This window comes from Choristoneura fumiferana, chromosome 21 (assembly GCF_025370935.1).
Source record: "Choristoneura fumiferana chromosome 21, NRCan_CFum_1, whole genome shotgun sequence".
NCBI classification, from domain to species: domain Eukaryota; kingdom Metazoa; phylum Arthropoda; class Insecta; order Lepidoptera; family Tortricidae; genus Choristoneura; species Choristoneura fumiferana.
This window is the reverse complement of record NC_133492.1, coordinates 11,141,834-11,163,443: the sequence shown is the minus strand read 5'-3', so window position 1 is coordinate 11,163,443 and position 21,610 is coordinate 11,141,834. Positions and strand designations below refer to the sequence as shown.

The 21,610-nt window shown below is 36.3% G+C and overlaps 1 protein-coding gene across 1 annotated transcript in view; it reads right to left on the bottom strand.

Moving 5' to 3' along the window:
* Positions 1-872: 872 nt before the first annotated feature.
* LOC141440054 (furin-like protease 2) overlaps positions 873-21,610 on the bottom strand; it is a 55,935-nt gene continuing 35,197 nt past the window's right edge. Inside the window, exons 2-12 of the mRNA XM_074104524.1 lie at positions 18,921-19,025; positions 13,643-13,768; positions 11,519-11,653; positions 11,011-11,318; positions 9,179-10,942; positions 8,971-9,086; positions 8,775-8,892; positions 8,145-8,699; positions 7,950-8,050; positions 7,425-7,612; positions 873-2,938 (exon numbers count right to left, since the gene is read on the bottom strand). Of these exons, the coding sequence (XP_073960625.1) occupies positions 2,771-2,938; positions 7,425-7,612; positions 7,950-8,050; positions 8,145-8,699; positions 8,775-8,892; positions 8,971-9,086; positions 9,179-10,942; positions 11,011-11,318; positions 11,519-11,653; positions 13,643-13,768; positions 18,921-19,025 (3,684 nt within the window). The 3' untranslated portion in view covers positions 873-2,770. The remainder of the gene's footprint in view (positions 2,939-7,424; positions 7,613-7,949; positions 8,051-8,144; positions 8,700-8,774; positions 8,893-8,970; positions 9,087-9,178; positions 10,943-11,010; positions 11,319-11,518; positions 11,654-13,642; positions 13,769-18,920; positions 19,026-21,610) is intronic.

Below are 21,610 nucleotides of genomic sequence, written 5' to 3'. Positions count from 1 at the left end.
TTGCGGCAGCCGCCGAGTCGCGTGCTCCGGTGAAGAAGGGCTACGAAATAGCCCGAAACATGTCAAGCTAAACTCGATTTAAGACGTGAGTTATCCGTTACAATATCATTTAATTCAAAGATTACTTACCTAAAACTTCAACAAATCAATGACCCTAAAAAAATCTTAAACCATTGAGTCTGTATTCACTTACTTACCACGTACTTTTTACCGAACCTCTAACAGCCACACTAATGATGCTAGAAGCTGGAAGCTCCTCAGAGATATATCTTGTGCTCACATTACGTGACAAGAAGACTTTTATTTATATGCTACAACAAAGACTTGATTAATGCTCATTATTGTGTTCCTGTGGGTAGTGAAGGATAAACAAGCATTGTACGATACCCACCGCACCATCAAGTGCTACTTACGTCATGATAAATGGTACCGATGTCAAAGGAGCAGTCAGATTGTATGACCAGAGGCCATATTAGCTGGGCTGGATAATAAAGCATTGATTGCAAAAAAAAAAACTAAAAAATCCTTTGGGTAAACTATTACCTACTTATGTGTTAATGGTAGCTTCTTTTTCCTAAATCCTATTGATATCTTTATAACGAGACTTTAATGTATCAGTAAACAGGCCTCAAAAATTCAATCACGTTTATCTTTAACTTCGGAATTAACTTTGGCGGTATTTTATTGAAGCAATCTGCTCTGATTAACCAATTACTTATAAGAAAAGTTTTGTGGAAAGGAAAAAGTTTTTCTTGTAATTTGATTTCTTTTTCATTCAGGTTGAATTCTGTCAAAGTACGTGGATTCTGAATAAATGTTGACTAAGAGTTTAAACTTTTTAGTTACTTTTGATATTTAATAAAACAACCGAGTGCCATCATAAAAACCATCAATATATTTACATTTTTTTACATATTTACAAAAATCATTTCACTTTACCTTTTCATCTATATACAGCGCACGTTTTTCCAGATACAGGTCAACAATTTTAATGAAACAAAGTTATTTTAAGATATGTAAACATTAAACTCTATTATGAATGAAACATGACTAACACAATAACACAGAGAATAACATTGAATAGACATAAATTTTGCTCGCGGTAAATATATGTGGTTTACTCGTATTATTTGAAGCAGTACCTACATTACACAGAATAGGGTCACTTGATGCCACTCGTAAATATTCTTTTGTAAACAGCCTTATAGCAAGCACAGAAGTAGGAACAACCCAATTACGGGCTTTTAATATATACGCACACTCAAACAAGAGGGTCAATAAGCGTCAATCAAATTGCATGAAATAAAAATAAGGCCGCTTACAAATGATATTTGTTTACAATGCTTCACATTTAACAAACGAGCGAAGGTAACATTAGGTCCCGTAAAATAGATTAAAAGCGGCCCATTTTAGCGTGAGCTTTATAAATAAATCGTCAATAGAAGCAATTAAGTTTCTGATTTTATAGAAACGCCACAACATAAAATATATGTATTTTAAATACTGAAATACAGATTTCAATTAACTTACAGTAAATATTAAATGGTATAATAAATAAATATACTATACAGCCATTTAGGACCAATTAGTCGCGCTTGCTTGATTTAATAAATAACAGACATTGTGCCCAGACCGGGCTGAGAATTATCCGTTTTGTGATTTTAAAATTTCAATTCTACAATTAAAATATACCTAGTTTTAATTATAGCAAGCATTGGGATAAAAGATATCACATGGCTCGGCTGCATACAAATAAAGCAATTAACTCTGAATACTAAATAATACTTAATCATTCAATTAAGCAGACATCTAAACAATTTTATATGCGCTCCTAATAACTCGAGGAATTAAAATACTTGGTTATATTATTATGTAAATTAGGTTCTCCATCTGTTCGAATACATTTGCAAAACAACACTATTAATTATGACCAAGTTTTTATGTAGACCTTATACGCAACTTTTAAGATGATGCTGCATATCTAGATATTATGAAAGAAACCAATTAGTGTTTGCACTGAGGTATATTCAAGTTGGTTGCTCTGTGCTCGGCGATATTTATTGGTCTATAACTCTTTGTCGTTTGTTAAAGTAACTTTTCCTTCGTGCATTTGAATTTAAATAATTTTCGATCTATCAAACCTCAAAAGTCGGTTAATAATGATGATAAAATTGGCCGCAAATTTTAGACCGTATTTTAACGCCATAACATGGCCTAAAAGTGTTAGGTGTTAATTTAATTAATCACAATACCAATATAACAGCATTAACGTTAAAAACAGTATTTTCTTGTTTTCAATACACTTTTAATTATTATTTTAAACGTTCGTATAAAATACCTACGCTTTATAAATTGACGTTTACTCTCGGGTCATGTTATGGCGGGTTTTATCATTATTTTCTAGAATATATACACGATACTAAATTATATGTTCAAACCTTTACACATCAGTCTGCAGTGTAATACTTATTGTTCTACACGTGCCGAATGAAAGTTATATAAATTCAATATCGATACATAATATAATCAATCTCTTTAATACGAACATAATATCAAACATGTCTATGGAGCATGTCATACATTTCATAGTACTCTTAGCTACCAGTAGAGTAGTCTCATTTTTAAGTCGGTCTACGACACCCAAAGGGCTAAGTAACTATACAAAATTCACAATCGAGATGGATCTCGATTCAAGAATCAGAATATTCGTTTCATCCGGCACGTCCAAAACTAACCTTATTCTATTTATATTGACTCTGTATTCACTTCACTATGTTGGTTCTTCCAGTAGACTCACTGCTTGTTTCTCGTCCACGGGTTCGTCGGCCACGGACAAAGCGGTCGACTTTAGAGGGACGAGGTCTTCGTCCAACGTGGTCAGCTGAGAGTACTCCGTCCGCGGGAACAAGGTACGCCGCTTTCGTTTCCTTGAGTTGAACTGAAAATATATTATAAAAATCAAACATCTCAGTTCAGTTCAGTTCAGTTTCAGTTCAGTTTCTTTATTTGCTTCCAACAGATACAAGTATCATGCAAAATTGTGTACAATGAAAATAAAACTTAGCCTAGATCATGCATATACAATTCAAAATTAAATTCAGAATAACATTTCACAAAAGACTGATAAATATTCTATGAAGATGTCACATTTTAAGATAAGTAATACATAATTATTTTAACAACACTGAGAGATTGAACAAACGTATAGATACTTTCAAACAGCGAATAGACGAAGTAATAATAAAGTGAAATGATTTTATAGATATATTATTATATTTCATTCAATGTCAAAAGCACTAATTAGTCATATAATTTACCAAAATACTCATCGAGACTGTAAAAGGGTCTCGTAGCCAAATAACTCGGCTGCCCTACGCATAAACCAAGTATCTCAAAATCTTGTATTTTTTTTTATTTATATTTTAAATCACCAACACAAATGGCTTATATCACTGTAAGATTTTTTTCAAAAATAGACCTACTTTCAAAGCTATAGGCTATTATTTATTTCAAGTATCTTATTTCGAAGCGTCATTTTACGCTAAAAACAAGTATATTCCTGGTCCCAACGTTGAAACCAAGTATCTCATACTGAGATACTTGTAATCCAAATAGATACTTTAGATGCTTGTTTTAAGCGTTGAAGTTGACTAAAACGAAAACAAGTATCTCACTCCAATAATTTGTTTAAAATAAAGTGACGTAGATATTTTTACTATTTTTTAGTATACCTTCATTTTATGAATAAAGTAGCAAGCTTACTCATATTAAGTGAAGTTGCATAGTCGGATAGCATACAAACACTGAGTGTGATCTCGAATGGATTACTTATTTTTAGATTATGTGATCTCATTTAAACAATAATTATGAAGAGGTCTAAAGGACAGCATCCGAATTGCGTTGATGCTCGCCATAGGGCAAAACGAATTGTGTCTATGTGTTTGAATAAGGATCATCACGGGTAAATATTTCATTATATATAACAATAATCATAATCCTATTTTTGGCTGTTAAAATAATTTTTTGACCGTCTCATGAACATTTAATTTTCAAATTGATACTTTTTATATCTATAAACTTAAAGGCTAAGTGAAAACTTTGGATTTGTGTTTGGAAAATTGCATTGATGTATATACCTAGTAAAAGTTTGCAGAAAAAGAGCACCAAGTTAATATTTATTGTGAATAATATTGTTACTTAATTTTTAAACTTCTGTTCGCTCATTAATGTTCAATACGTAAGGACAGTTTTACTTTATTTTGTTATATTTTATTTACAGTGTAACATTACATGAACCTGACGAAAATCTGATACAGCCAGAAGATATCTTGGAGCAAAGTTCATCACTAATTGATATCACAGATAGTTTATGGAGATTAGATGAATTACCGAATTTGGATTTGTCTATCGAAAATCTGAGTTCCGTGATTAACGAAAGTGATAATAGTTTTGTTGAAAATAGTATAGAAGATGGAAATTATACACTGACTACATTGCAGCCCATGCTTCCTGAAAATGACCATTTTTGTCTTCTGAATAAAAATCAAGTTCGGAAAACAACATATTGTGATGAAACTAACAGTTTGTCAAACGATTCCTTCATATTAGCTAAAAATATTCAGACACGTTCACCGGTTATTATACCAGAGACTCCAAATAATTCAACAACAGATTCAAGTAGTATTTCAACTGAAAACATCGATTATACCAAAAAAATCAGAAAAAAGACTGCAAAACATACAAAGATTGAACTACTAAAAAAATATCCTATAAAGTTAACTAAATGCAAAGAGAGTTGTCACAGGAATTGCTCTCAATTGTCAGATTTAGAACGTAAAGAAATCTGGGAAAGTTATTGGAGTTTATCGAATGATGTCCGATTACAATGGTTAGCACGCAACGTGCATTTAAAACCAATTGCTCAACGTACAACAGATGGTAGTAGTCAAAGAAATAATACTAGACTATTATTTGTGGAGAATAAGCGTGGACACTCTGTAAGGGTTTGTAAAACATTCTTCTTAAACACCTTGGGGATGAAAAATGATTCTGTTATTACTACTGTTTCAAAAAAGATTGAAAAATGCCCTCTCAATATTTCTGATAAACGAGGCCATAGAGCGAAACAAAAATTTGACAGAAAACTAATACAAGAGCATATTATGCGTTACAGACCTTGTATTGCCCATTACCGTCGGCATAATTCTCCACTGACACGATATCTCAATCAGGATATCACTCTTGTTCAGCTTCATAAAGATTACTTAGAACAATATCCTCGCTCAAAATGTTGTATAGAAATATACCGTAGAACATTAAAAGAAATGAATATATCTCTGCATAGACCACAAAGCGATAAATGTTTTGACTGTGAGATGTTCCAAAATGAAGCTAATAAAGTTAAAGAAGCGAAGAATGTGTTATCTCTACAACAGATGTGTCAAATGGTTGTTCATCAAAGTAAAGCAAAACAAGCAAATTTAAGCTATAAATTAGATGCAGAGAAAGAATCACAACTTAACACTAAAATATTTTCAATGGATCTAGAAAAATCGCTGCTCATTCCTATCATACCAGATGTTAAAGATTGTTTTTTACTAACCGGTTGGTTGTTTTCAATCTTACATTTGCATCTTTAGATTTAATTGATTTAGATTTAATTGATCAAGGGGAGTTTTTAGTACAGAGACCTAACAAAAACGTATTATATTCGGTGACCTATTTTTGTATTTACAGAAATGTATAAAGTATACCTAATAGTAAATAAAACTGATCCTATCTGACTTTTTCAGATATATTTTTTGAGCTTGATACATAGTATACCAAGGACTGAAGTTGACAAAGCTAATCTAAAATCAAACATCTCAAGTTACTTGTTATTAAGTAGAAGACGTTTTGCATATGCAGCGTTTGTTCGACGCAGAAAACAATTTTGGTTTGTTAAAATGAAAGTAAGCATCAAACATAATAAAAAATATATCGTTGTATTGAATTTTCCTCACTAAATGATTTTATATCTTTATTTTGTACTTATTAGCCGTACTGATGAAGTAAAGAGAAAAATGCTATTTTTTGCTCTCCTGTAAAATTTGTCTCAACTGAGTTACTTGATTTTAGCTCGGGGCAGCCGAACTTTTAAGATTCTTCGAGAGTACTCTTAGGTCTTCAGACCCTTTAATATTATCTGGTAGGTGGTTAAATACTTTAATTGCTATATAATTGATGCTCTGTTTAGGTACGTTTTCTAAGTCTCGATATTCTTTATACCTATCAGTCTTTATTAATGAAATTGTGATCTCAATTTGAGCATGTTATTTCTTAAATTTTAATGTTTTTACTGTCTTGAAATTAATGAGCAATATTTTAGCAGTAAAAGTGACTGAAAACCCTAGAAAATAGTTTTAAAGATTTTTTAATTTAATCCATGCATTTGTTCGATATTCAATAGTTCATCTTCAGAGGAGTGGCTTTGTTTTGAATCAAAATTCCTGATAAAACCTTCACAGGAGTGTTTAAAAAGTTTGATTGAAATTTGTACTATTATTTATTCTGTGCTTTTACAACAATCTACTAAAATGTTTACGATATATTTTTAATGTATCTTATCAAAATATTGCTTGATACATGCCTAAAGATTCAAGAATGTTTTTGCAAGAATGCACTTTAGCAGTCAGACCTATAGATAAATAAATGAGTTACCTAGTGCATTTATAACTCCGGTTAAACTTATAACATGCTCTAAGTTTATCTATTTGATCGTTAAATGCGAGCAATTTCCCATTTTCGATAATTCATTATGCTCAGATACGAATTTCTCATGGTTATTTCTTGTTCACATTTTTTTAACCCCCACTTTTCTTTAACCCCTGTGGCCTTACCACAGCATATTAACATCTTATAAATCCTTAAAGTCAGCTTTCTATGAAATGATATGTCGTATGACGTGACACACATATCCATGCAATGATTTTCTAAGTTTCTGTCGTAATGCAGTCTATAAATATTGTAGATAGACATCTATAGATCTATATGTAAGTAAAGACTTATATGTAGGACTAAAAAAATGCAGAATCAACGTCGTAGTAACTTATATTGCAACTAAGCTTACCAGATTACTACCAAACATATTGTCACAACCCTTTATACCTATACAAAAAAATATTTGAGAACCGAAATTTGCGTTTGTATAGTCGACCAAGCAATTGGTTTACCACCCTAAGGTTTAATGTCATTTAATTTTGTAGTGCTTAAAACGTCAATGCCTATTTTCACTCACTTACAAGTCAATATGACAATCAACCTTATTGTTTTATTTCTGAAGTAGGAACTGTCATAAAAATTGATTAAGCACTTTGTTGGTCAACCATACCTCGGTTTTTTGTCATATAACGTACAAGATTTGCAAAAAACAAAAAATAAATTACCCTTATAACTACCAACACGATGACGACTACAAGTAGCGCCGCGCCGGCACTCCACAGCGCCAATAAATCATGGTCCCAGATATTTGAGCGATCCTTCGAATCGTCAACAAAAAACGAGGCAGTTATATGAGTGCGAACATTCTCCGCAATGCGTCGTTTGCCCGCCGACGAACCGTTTAAACAGCCACCTACAAAAAAAAATACCTTTTGTATTTCAAGACCCAAACCCCTATTGGGAATATTAATCTATATTTATATAAAATATACATCGTCGAGCCACGGCTAGACCGACACGGTCCGTTATCTTATTTCGCAACATTACAAACTTGAAACCTTTGTTCTTAAACCACCGAAATCCTTAATCATCCTTTTCAATGACTTCAAGACCGACTCTAAAACATAATTAAATATTCAAAAGCATTGTTCTACAAAGTTCGAGCGGAAGCCTCGTGCGAGCCATTAAACCATAATTACAATGCTTTGTGAGTTTTCAAAAGCTTAATTGATTATTTGATCGGGTCTTACCGATATCTTTGTCGCAGTGGCAACAATCTGTCGATACGTTGGTGCTCAAAAATGATGAAACCATGCTTTCGGTACAACACGGCAGGCATTTATGATTAACCCTAAAAAAAGGGGAAACATACAAAGTATGATTAATATTGTATTTGTTTACGGATATTTTTGCTCAAAGAAAAAGTGGATGGTTTTGATATTTACCTATCTAAACGTAATGGATGAGCACAAGTTACACAACTCGTAGGCCCAGGCCCAGAACAGGACCTGCAGGAGTCGTGGCAGGGACGGCAAGTCCTCGTCCTTGGCTCGTAATATTGGGAACTAAGGCACTCCACACATAGACCATTCTCTAAAGAAAAGTGCTGCGGACACGACGTGCAGCGCTGAGGGCCCGCTCCGTGGCAGTCTTGGCAGTAATGGTGGCATCGCCGACAGCTGTCTTGCCACGGAAAGAAATTCTGAGGGCACTCCGGCCTGCACTCGCCTGCAGCCAACCTCCATTCAGGTGGACAAGAAGCGCACTGATCACGTCGCGGGCCAGTACAAGTCTCGCAAGATAAATAACATTTAGAACAGGTCCCCTCATCGGGATAGTATCCCGGAGCACAAGTAGACCGGCACGTGCCGGACTGCAGTCGCAAGGCACCGGCACACGACGTGCAGTTCAGTCTCGACACGCACGTTGTGCAAGTATGCGGACATCGGGAACATCGTCCGGCCGTCTGGAAAAACCCTTGTCCGCACTCAGCGACGCACCTAAAACAAACGATCCTTGAGTGATTCATTTTCTCTATGTAGGGAGAAAAGCCTGACTTAATAAAGTGCCCTTACCGCGATCCCTGTAATAACAGCGGGCTCGAACAAAACAAACAGTCCCACTCATTCGAACCGCTACATTTCTCACAAGTCGAATGGCAATTTTTACAGCGACCTTCTTCGTGGTATTCATCTGCAAATAAAGAAGGACTTGTAAATTATACGTAAGTATAAGATAAAAAAAACAGAAACGTTTGAAAAAGTTACTCACTGGTATCGCATTTCTCATTTCCACTCGGAAGGCATCTTCCACCTTTAGTAAATATCCATTTGTCTTTGCAAGCTGAGCATACAGAATTCATACAAATCGAACAGCCAATGGGACATCTGAAATGTAAAAGTTACGGTTTAATTAAAACAAAAATATATTTAAGTAATAATAACTCACAAACTTTTTTTTTTTTGGTCGTTTAACTCACACTATGCATTCTCTCCTCTGAACGTCTGCGTAATATCCGGTGGGACATTTTTCAATACAACGGCCTTTGAGTACGTAATTGGCAATCCTGCATGAAACACACGCTGTTTCACTTGGTCCGTTGCAAGATTCGCATGTTCCGTGACACGGCAAGCAACCAAAGTCATCTTTTTGAAATGTACCTGGAGGACAGGTGGCCAAACAAGAACCATTATATAGAACATAGTTATGGGCACAAGATGAGCACATGTCTGCTTTTTCCGAGCAAGTGTCGCAATGTTCCGCGCAAGGAAAACAAGCATTTGCGTCTTGATCTTCGTAATATCCATCTGGGCATTGTTGCAAACAAACAGCTAAATCAATTACTAAAAGATGAGCGGGTGCGCACGTAAGACATGAGTCTTGGCCGGCACCAGCGCAGGTTTCACAGGACTCGTGACACGGCCAGCACACTCCGCCTTGATTCACAAAACTCCTCGGCGGACATCGCGATACACACGAGTTATCCAGACGATAATGTTTGCACGCTACACATTGAGTCGGTCCTTTTCCGTAACAACCCTGCGAATCACATTCCGGATCGCACAGCCTTTGCACTTGTTTATCATTGGCATCCGCTAAAACATTTTTTCTCTGTGCCGAAGGAATGTTCTTAGGATTCGCATGCCTGTCCGAAATACCAAGTTCTATTTCATTAAGGAATTGCGAATATTCAGAGGCATCGTAAACGTCGTTTACGTGATAAGCCTTTTCGTCCTGGTACGCATTATTACTGGATTTAAAGTAGCTTTTATTACGAAGTCTAATAGGACTAGTAGCGGTGCCGTAAAAAATCAACTGCCATTTTTTTAACAGTCCCGGCTGGGTCACGTGATTATTTCCAGCGTTTATTATCTGAAGGGTCCATCGTCCTTCGGCGCTTTCACCCCAAAAATGGACACTTAAAAACGGCCAATCGTCGAAATTAGAGCTAGTGGCGTCGTGCGTCCGCTCGAATAAAAGGGTGGAAGTCGTGCCCATTGGCGACGTAAGCAGTATGCGCAAATTACCTCTCGGGAAAAAGCTGAGTGAAATTTTACATTGAACGTGTTCCAAAAACCTGACCTCATTCACTGTACCGCTGCACCCATTGACATCCATATGCATTGATATCGTGTAGCCGGAAGAAGTTTCGATCGACTTGTCCTCATTTATTTCTTGCGACTTGCAAATGTGTTGAGGTGGCACGCCAATCCATTGTTCGGCTAATGTGACCATTTGGGCGGCATCCATTAATCCGTAGCCAAACTTGTGACTCACTTTTCTTTTTACCCCATTTACAATCCACCCTTCCTCTTTTTCTAATGGCTGTGACCGCGAAGTTAGAACTACAAGATGCTGCACGTCTCGCCACGACAATAAAGAGTTAGCTTCTAAAGCTAATGCAATGATTCCCGCCGCTAAAGGAGCCGACGCTGAAGTTCCTGTGTGATCTACGGTACATATATGGTCAGGTCTTAATTGAACGTCCATGTCCACAGTAGCTACACTTTTGTCTCGGCCCGGTGTGCCAGAACTGTATGTTGACGCCAAAGTCGAAGAACATTCTTCTAAATACCAAGGTTTGTAACCACCTTGAGTCGCACTAGATATTGATATTGTAAATATACTGTTTGCGTATCCATCGCAATTACAAGAGTCCGTATGCCTTCCACCATTCCCTGATGCCCATATAAAGATAGACCCTTTTCCTCCCCTGCCGTTTGTCACTCCGTTTATAAAAGCCCTGCAACAAAACATTTTAATGAGCTCGCCTCTAGCTATCGTTTTTAATCGCACGCAATTAGACTGTACCTTCTAGCTAAAGGGCCAGGTCCGTCGACGGTTTTCCCGTCATCCTCGGGCCCCCATGAAGCGCTGTATATGTCTATGTGGTGAGGGTTGAACCCGAGTGCCTTTGCTTCCACTGCGTCGTTAACGAGCCCGTCTAACATCCTGACGCCTCCAATGCTGGCATTGTACGCAATACCCACGCCACAATATCTATTGTACGCGACCGCAGCGACCTCTCCCGCGCACCGGGTGCCATGTTTATTGTCACCATTGTCCTGTGGCGTCGGGTCCGTGTCGTTCCCGTTTATATCGGTCGACGCGGTCTCGTCCTAAAATATCACAATAATAGTAAAATAATGCCACAATTTTGGGCGTAAAATGTGAACGCGTAAAAGGTAAAATAGGTATAATTCGTTACCTATTTTCATCCTCTATGTTTTCCCACGCTACAACTACGACCCCAGTGGACACATAAATAGCTTTAATATATTTCACGGAGGAATTCAGCTGATAATAAAAGTATACTTACGTAATTTTGCGACAAGTCTGGATGGTTGGGCTGAATGCCATCATCTAGAATGGTTATGACTACCCCTTTTCCCGTGTATCCTTTCCTCCACGCGTAGCCCACATTCATGTCCAAACCGTCCGCCGCCCCTCCGTTCTGAAATGAAGCCCATTATTGGCCTAAAACCGTTGGAAACATTCCTAGCAATTTAGAACGTTTTAACGTATAGTTAGTGCTCTTGAAACTGAATGCCAAAAAGCTTAAAACAAAAGAGTCTACACAAAGTAATAGTCATGGTAATAGCGCAATTACATTAGGTCGTTACCCCAAATTCGAGCTAACGATGAACTGTGCAGTACGCGGGGTTTCGGACTAAATAGGTAAACCATACAGTAATTGGCCACGGTACAATAATTGCCCACTTCAATTAAATCAAAAATTTACAAAGAAAAGTGGTGATAAATCACAACAAATATCGTGCTAATTATGATAATTGTTTCATATAAAAAATCAAGTGGGCAATTACTGTAACGTGGTCAATCACTGTATGGTTTACCCTACTTACCTCCTGTATGCATAATATATTATAAGACTAATTTGTAGAATTATTAAAACTTCTGTGTACAAGACAAAACGTGAGTTTTAAGCCATGGGGCCATTTCTGACATACATACCTACCAAAGTGCGCGAATGAAATTGATAACCACTTTGTTTTAAGTCGAATGATATAACGTGGGCAGGTACGAGTACACATATTGAATAACACGAAACATTAGTAGTTTTTCGATAAAAAAAAATTTTTAGGTAAAAAATTAATATTTAAATGTGTAAAAAGAATGCTTATATACTGGACTATTGTTCTAATAAAATCTGGTATAAAAAACGAGTCCTTCGAAGCACAGTGTTTACTTTAAACCATTGTTATTCTTACTCTTTAGAGTTTGTTGTCCTCTTGTCTAGAAAAGAAAAAAGGACATTGTCATCACTTTTGCTGTAAGATTTAATTTAGAGACGTGGATTTGCTTTCTCGTAAATTAGCAATTTATTAGCTTTCGTTTTAATTTAACTGGAATTAATAATGAAACTATTCTATCCTGGTCTTTTGTTGATTATCCACATTTTTCTTTACATACTTATTGTATATGTCATAGTAAAATCATAAAGAAATTAACCAGTAGCGTAGTAATATGATCATAATTTAAGTGAAATTCTCGCTCTTTAAATTGTAAAGTGACCATGCGCGTAAATAATTTAATACTTTATGTTTTCAACATTTAAAAAAATAAAAATGGTTAGTCCTGCTCACTCAAGTCTCCTGAATCACCTGTTTGTGGGATACATTTCAAATTATCACGAACTACCTATCAGTAACGAGAACACACTAATGAATTTCGGAATTATTTTCATATACTCGTTGGGTGAGGTGCTCCTTAAACTATTGGTGTGTTCGTACAATGCATAGAGGCAATGACAATGAACAGTATGTTCACTTGTAAAGGAAGTCGAGTTTAACTAAATAACCAATCGTGAAATCGAATGAATCATCCTGAGGACGATTTATCTTCCAAAACAAGTCACGAGTATAAATCATGTAGATTTATCCTTCGGTATTTTTGGGCTGTACCGTGACTGTTTCCTCTGAATACTTGCGTAAATACGGTACACCAGGCAACAGACTCAATGAAAAAAGCTACAACTAAAATGTACAGGTATACTATTTTGTTACTTGTAGTTTTTTTTCAGAAACGAGAAAGATTTTAGGTGCTCTGGATGGGACTCAAACCCACACATCTTTGATATACGCACCGAGTATAGTAACTGCACCATATCGCACCGCACCCAACCATTCCAACCGCTGGGTAGCCGAAAACATTAATCGTGCCAATTGGCGTATCTTTCTTTCCCTCTTTTCTTTCACTTCTATTTTTTTTCAAATGTGATTTGTTTTTATTAACAGAACGTTTCCTCAGTGAAATACAAGTTTTTTTTTATTTACGAATGTTTGCGCGCTTGTGTGCCCCCTGTTACTTCTTTGTGCCCGATTTTTTAATCTGTGGAATGTGTTGCCAATCGTGTCTTTAAATTTGCCGCCATTTCATACTACTCTAGTTTAATGCATTGCTCATATGTCACTCATACACTTACCAGGTACCATTGCTCTTTGAACAACGGGTCAGGGAAGGCGGGCGGCGACTGGCGCATCGCGTGCCGCGGCCACTGGTGGTCCCGTTTTGACCGCGTCAGCTCTCGCTGCTGCATCGCCCATCTCACCTGCAATATGGACCTTTTTATAATGAAAATGATTAAATAAATGTAATATCTCAATAGCACAGTGCTCCCTCAGATAACGCAATCTATTGATTGCAGATAACCATCGAGTGGACATACCAACTCGAAAAGGAAACCTAGCAGACCTAGACGGCGATGGTGGGATGAATTGACTACTTCTTGAAGCACTGGCTCTAGTATGCAGTGGACAGACAGAGAGCAGTGGATCTATCTGAAGGAAAGGACGTGTTTAACGATGAGCTATAAGTTCGACTTTGTTTTAATTAATAAACAGATTGGAAGAAGCAGAAGCGGACTAGCACGGAGAAGGGTCTCAGCTCATCATTTACTGAGACGGACAATTTTATATAAATGTTGCTAGGTATGCGATTATACTAACATCAGGATGGCATTTGATGTCAATTTATCTCGCTGTCGGGTATAATGTTGCAAGTTTATATCACATTTTTGTAACTTTTGCACTTCTTCCTACTAGTGCGATTTTAATATTAGTTTACCTCATGTTTCCACAGTAAGACATTATTACTTAGTTTATGACATTGAGAAGCCATAAAACAACATTAGTTATATTCCCGACTGAATTCAATATAGACCCTGAATGAATATATTACCCAGGTACATAAATGGCAATAGGTACATCCTAATTTCATTTCGAATAAATTCATTGTGGATTCCAAGACATAGATTTCCTTGGGGACCGCCTAGGGAATTCCTGAAACTTTTATAAAGAAAAAATGTAAGCAGCGATCCAATTCGTGACACGGAACGTAGTTATTAGATTAGTGGCGGTGAAATATTATTTGTTCTTGAAAATACGGAGCTATGGACTGGAGGTATTGTTACTTGAATAATATAGCAGTCAGGGCACAAACTTTTTTTGTACCTGTTACATCTGTGTTTGACCTTTCATAATCATAATCATAATATATTTATTGTGATAACGGGTACAAAATAAAGTTATATTGATAATTCAGAACATGACCGTAATCTACCACATGCATGGTGTACAAATATTTATGTAATATTTTTTTGTAAAAATTTAGTTTCTAATAGAACAATTTCGCTGACTGTCATCCTAACTGAATATATATATATTTGTGCCAAATCCATTACCTTGTAACAAGTCGATACTATAAACGGCATCACATTTAACCGTAAGTTAACACTAATCAATGGATGGTGAAACAGCCCCTAAGTAGATAAGGTAATAAAAATACCAAATTTCAGATCAATCGGTTAGGTACCGAAAGTGGTAAAAAAATGATTAACAAATTTGGAAACGACGATTTACATACAAACATAATTACGAACTTTGCAAGTTAAATAGAGCTTGTAAATGATACAAGCAATAAAAAGCCAATGAAAGTTAACAATGAGTAGGTATTAGCTACACTGCATACTCGACCATTAAAACGCAAACAATAGCGCCGAAGCTATATTAATTACTCCCCAAACTTTCATAATGAAAACGAATACTCTCCAAACTTAATAATTTCTTGATAGGTCTGGAAATTTAGAGTAATCGCTGTCATTAATTAGCGGAGAGTCTGATTCGTGAAATTGTTTTAACTATTCAAATTGAATATTATTAAATTCGACAAAGGGTAATTTGTCATTATAGCTCCGAGAAAATGTTAATGAAATCAGATTAAAAGGCACTTTGACTTTTATTACTTCTTTTACTTAATTGTATTGAAACTAGAACGTAAATTAAAAAATACCAGAAAAGAAAGGCTTTTGTCGGGGATCGAATATGGGTTCTCGTCAATTCGTAATGCGTGTTTTATATCAACCCAAGCACAGCCTTTATTTTTATCAATGTGTTTATTATATTTTACAAATCAAAGCTTGCGTTTTACGAATTAACGAACATAAAAACAATTTTTCACTTGTCATGCTCGTAAAGTTCGTTTTTTTGCTGGATCTAGGCGAAATAAAATGACTTTTTATGCTCTACTGCATTAAGTAAAATCTTCGTCTAAGACCAAGGACCTGCGGGTAAGACATAGCGACCAAAATGTAAAATACCACCATCCACTATTGTACCTACCTATGTTTTAGCAAATAAAGTTACTGATTACTGATTACTGATGAATCATTTATTTAACTTCCAATGTTCACATGTCACTATCATCATCATCGTTTCCATTCGATTTAGGGTTTTTAAAAACTAGTTTGGAATATTTGCATAGGTGTTTGTTTGGGTTAGTTTGAGTAAGTTCGCAATATTCATTAAATCTACACATCCTCACTAACTTTCAAAAAGTAAGATGGTATATGTGCTTAAACGTTGTATAAGAATCTTCTCAGACTTTATAGTTAGTGCTACATGTGTGTTAGATAAGGCTCTTCAAACACGATTCATGAAGTAAGCTCTAATCTATATTAACGATCGTGTTCGTCGCATTTTACGACAGGCAAGATTTAGCAAGGTTGCTGTGTTCTCGTTTATTTATCATTTTCATCGATACATCTTTATCGTATTTATTTATAGAATTTAAAGACCCGCCGGCTTCTTGTAATTTTGAAAGAAAAAATGTTTGTTATTTTAAACTTTGAGCCGTTTTGGGGTAGGTAATTGAGATACAGACATACAAATTATAATAGTATCAGTAGGATGCGTAATGGTTTTCCATCGGGAAAAGTCGGACCTCACTTGGAATGCGATGGCACCCGAAGTGTCAAAAAATTCCCTATGTATTAAAACCGGCCAAGTGCAAGTCGGATTCGCGCACGAAGGGTTCCGTACCATCTATACAACATTAGACATTAACAAAAAAACGGCAAAAATCAAGGTTGTTGTATGGGAGCCCCCCTTAAATTTTTTGTTATAGCGGCCACAGTAATACAAAATCTGTGAAAATTTCAAGTATCTAACTATAACCTACGACTCATGAGATAGACAGACAGTCAGACAGACAGCGGAGTCTCAGTATAGGGTTCCGTTAATAAAAAGTGACATTTTCATATCCATTAAATGGAACTTTAATATTTATTTAGTGTCAAATGACAAAATGAAAAAAGCATAGCTGTACGATGGGTAGTTAAACTAATGAGGGCTATCGCGTATGAATTCGCCACTAGAGGCGCTAGTGTGGCGTGAGGTCTCCGAAAACTCAAATCTCATAGTTTTTGGGTGAGCTACGCGGGTTTATTTATAATTAGAATAATTTTGTGAATATTTTGCAATATCTGGAATTAATTATGGCAAATATGCGTTCCGGGACAATGAATGTCTGTGTTTTGAGACAGTTTTGTCTTTCGGAAACCGTTGTCCTCCCTTTTTTCCGAACAAAACGGAGACTATGCAACACTGTGGCATGCTCGATATTTTTATGGTACGGTTTTAAGGTGTATTAAATATGATTTTAATGTAAACTTTGTTTTCACGCCCATAATAACAGACTTTGAAAGCCATACTTAAAAACCTCACGCAACAGTGCGCCATCTAGTGAGACAAAAAACTATAGCCCTAATTGAGAGAGCAAGACAAATACAAAATTTTCCGATAGCATACGATGTTTACAGCAGTAAGTTTTCCGTGAAAAATCATCTAACTGATGATGAAAACCGCATCTACTTAAATCTGTTGCGTGATTATGATGATTATACACTCAAAGTACAAACATACTATCCCACATCATCCTGGCCTATATACGTCCCACTGTTGGGCACAGGCCTCCGCTCAGAATGAGAGAGCTTGGGCCGTAGTTCCCACGCAGTCCCAGTACGGATTGGGCACTTTACACACACCATTGAATTTCTTCACTGGTTTGTGCAGGTTTCCTCACGATGTTTTCCTTCGCCGTAAACCTCGTGGTAAATTTCAAATGTAATTTCGCACATGAATTTCGAAAAACTCCGAGTTGCGAGCTAGGGTTTGAACCCACGATCCTGTGCTTGAAAGGCCATACAAATCACTAGGCCACCACGGCTCACATACTATCCCTATCAATACGAAATCCCGTACGAATACCCGTGTTTCTAACAAAATGAATAGTTCTAGAAACCTTGAAAATCCTGGGATCTTCGACCATTAGTGAGAAAGGGATGCAGAAAGCGTGAAATCAGTAACTAGTTCTTGTAGTAGGTAAATTATCGCTCGTATTCAAACAAATTAAAAATAGACTGCATTATGCAAACTACCGACTGCCTCTACATTTTTCATTGCAGTTACATTGCAGTTGGCACAACTTTATGCAAATTACAGCCTGACTACTACGAGTAGAGATGGATGTTGATTATATTTCAAGTTTGTTTTTTTTATGATTTAATTTAGATTTTTGTTCCGCGTAGGTACCTTGTTTTTAAAGAAGCTCGATATTTCGGCACAGTTGACGACTGGAGAATTGCGGGTATGCTGGTGTGGTATAACTGTCAGTCAGAAAAATAAATCGGACGTAACCGATCTACCCTCATCCTAACAAGTGGCCCACTACTACTGGAACTCGAACTCGCATGCAACTGTGCCGAAATATCGAGCTGCTCTAAAATCAAGGTATGCGGAACAAAAGTTTTGTTACAAAACCCAAATTTAAATCATAAAATTAGAAATGACCGCGGTAGTCTAAAACATCGAGTTTTATTTTAAACCGAAACCGGCTTGCGTTTGATCACAATCCCGCCAGCAGGGCTACTACAAAACTAGAAACTCAAAGTTCGTGTCGTGCGGTCCCTCTCGCTTACGTATTAAATAGTGTAAGTGTCAGAGGGACCGCACGACACGAACTTCGAGTTTCGAGTTTCGTAGTAGCCCTGCTGATGGTAAGCGAAGATGTGGATTAAGTGGATTAAGATGGAGCACGCTTGTGTAATAAATGCCCATTCACCCTATATTTGAACACGGCCAGATTGTAGCCTGTAGCGATCAGGGATCACAGACGCAGACAGGGAATTCCACTCCTCAGTTGTCCGGATAATAAAGGACGAGCGAAAACACTTTATGAGAATTATAGGGAAACTGACAACATAGGGGTGAATGCCCCGCCTACTTCTGGTCGACCAGTGAAAGAAAGGAGCCGGTGGAATAAGACCGTTTAATCCTGATGCACATTCTCTGGATGGAAATAGTATGAAATTATTTTAACTTAGGACGTCGAGTCAATAAACCGTCGTAGTCTAAATCTAGACTTACCTGGGGATCGTTTCTCAGCCTATTCTCGTAGTCTATGCTAGCGTTGGGCGAGCGCTTGCTCACGAGTGGGTGTGACAGCAAGAAGAAGTGTTTCAGGCTGCCGATCTGAAAGAGAAAAGTTGCTCAATTTTGGAAAAAGCTTTTGCTCGTTATACTTTTGTGAGATGGGCTTAAAATAGAATGCATGACGAATAAAGCCAAAATATTAATTGTACTTGTAGTGTCTACTCTTGTGTCTGATATCCTGTCAATCGTTCAAAGGTTAACTGGAAGAGATCCCTTTAAGGGATAAGTTCGCCTTTGTGCATCTTTTTATCCTGTGTTCTGTTATTTTCATATTTTTTATGTACAATAAAGAGTTTTACAATACAATATTCCACTATTTGTTTATTCTATTGCATTTTTTTACAGATACTCATACATACTGCCGAAGGTACAGAAGGAAACCATGAGGCAGCGATATAATTAATATTGCGTACTGTAAGTACGTACTGTATTTACTGTACACAACGTTATACAAATTTAACGGGCGCTTTACTGCTATAGAATGTAATGTCTGGCTGTCATGGTTTTATTTCAATGCACCTGGCACCAAGTTTACTCGATCTAAGTAAAGAGTTAAGTATTTTTTATTAGTTTTGATTCATGGAAATTTACCTCCACAAAGTAACACCTCATCCAAGAAATTCATTAGAATGAATAATACACCAAATAAGCGAATGCTCAGGAATGACGAAGGTTTATTGCTAGTCAGAATCAATGCTACGCAAACACTTAGTTCAGACAAAGACATCCATTAGGTTATTGGGTTCAAAGTGATCTACTCATTGGTAAGTAACATATAATCATATTTTCTCAAGCTTTATTATTCCCATGAAAGCAGGGAATATAGAAGCTTGCTTTACGACTTGTGGTCTAAGTACTAAGCGGTGGCTATTGACATTAAACGTTACCATTTACCATTCGGACCATAATCTTGGACCCTATTCAATATAGATCTATTATTTCACCACAAGTCATGATTCAGTCATTCATTCGTATGCAGTAGTTACTAGATATTAATTGTAGATATTTTTCTCTGCGCTCCTCTTAATTTGGCACATACTAAACTGCAATGGTGGTTAAGAATTAGAATAGTATATAGTTGTTTTTTTTCGTAATTTTGACAACAACACGTGAGGTTTCTTGAAATTTGTTTTGTTTTAACGTAAATACCGGATAGAAGATACACAGAGATTTGATTTAAGCTAGGTATTTGTGTTAAAATCCGAATATTCGAATATTCGAATGGCGTCCGCGGACTGGGAGACGAGCTGTCGGTAGGCCTCCAACAACATGGAACGACGACCTGGTTAAGATCGCGGGATTGAGGTGGATGCGGAAAGCACAAGACCGGTCTGAGTGGAGAGGTTTGGGGGAGGCCTATGTCCAGCATTGGACGTCTTTCGGCTGACATGATGAGGATCAATGATATTATATGTTACTACTAGCTTATGTCCGCGACTTCGTCCGCGTGTACTGTTATCAGGGTATATGTTTTAATTAACCCTTAATCACCTACGTGCGGTCTCTCAGACCTTAGCAGATTTAAAAATGATAATAATTCGATGCAATCGCGGCGCACAAACTTATAATGACCTTATACCTTTACCGGGGGTCAATCAATGGCCGCCATGTGGTCGACACGTTTGGATGTGTATTCCTTTGAATTAAGTGAGCATAATACTGGCGACAACGGTCTCAGAGACCGCAGGTAGGTGGTTGCGTAATATTCTTACGTGGTCTCCCAGACCGAACTCAGGTGGTTGTATGTTTTATTTGTTAACATGTTTATTATAGTTAAAAAATAGAAATTTTTATTTTTTATTAAAACATGCTTCCTAGTAACACAGCCACAAAAGGTGGTTAAAATAAGTGACATCATTGAATGCAAGACTAATTTGTCTCGAATGTTCGAAAAATTATTTTCGATTGCCGACAAAAATGGTTGTTTTGAGGATTTCCAATTTTATAAAAATAAAATGTTCCTGTAAAATTAAATCAGTTAAATAACTTGGTTGATCATTCAATTTGATGAAACTTTAATAATAATCTTTATATTATGTTCCTATATTTAGAGATGTCATATCCCCTTTGGGTAAATAATTTTACAGTAAAGATAGGAGAAGTACTGAAATGTGTTAAGTTTATAAAAAAATCTATTGATTTATTTTGTGATGTTTATTGCAAATAAATAGGATAGACTGTTACAATTTTATTAATTACGTTTTTAATAATTTTAAACTAAATTTCTATAATTATTGCATATCCTTTAAAACTAGTGGTCTCCTAGACCTAGGTTGTGTTTCTGAAACAGGACGTAGGTAGTTCAAAAATCAAAAAAACCAAAAAATCAAAATCTTTATTCAGGTAACATGAAATAATATTTCTAACAGGGCCGGAATTTCCTAGTAAGTGAATATACACCTGTGTCAGGAAATCCCGCTCTTCCACAATAGCAATAAGGTATTCAATAAATATTACCCGAAGTAGACGTAAATAACATGCATTAATTAGTTACATTTAATTTACAGATTTATATGTTAAACGTTAACCCCCGTTATAACTGTGACATTTGTATCTGTGTGCATAGCGAAGTACTGCCGTAAACGATAGGTAACAGCTTACTAAAGTACTTCGCTATAAACAAC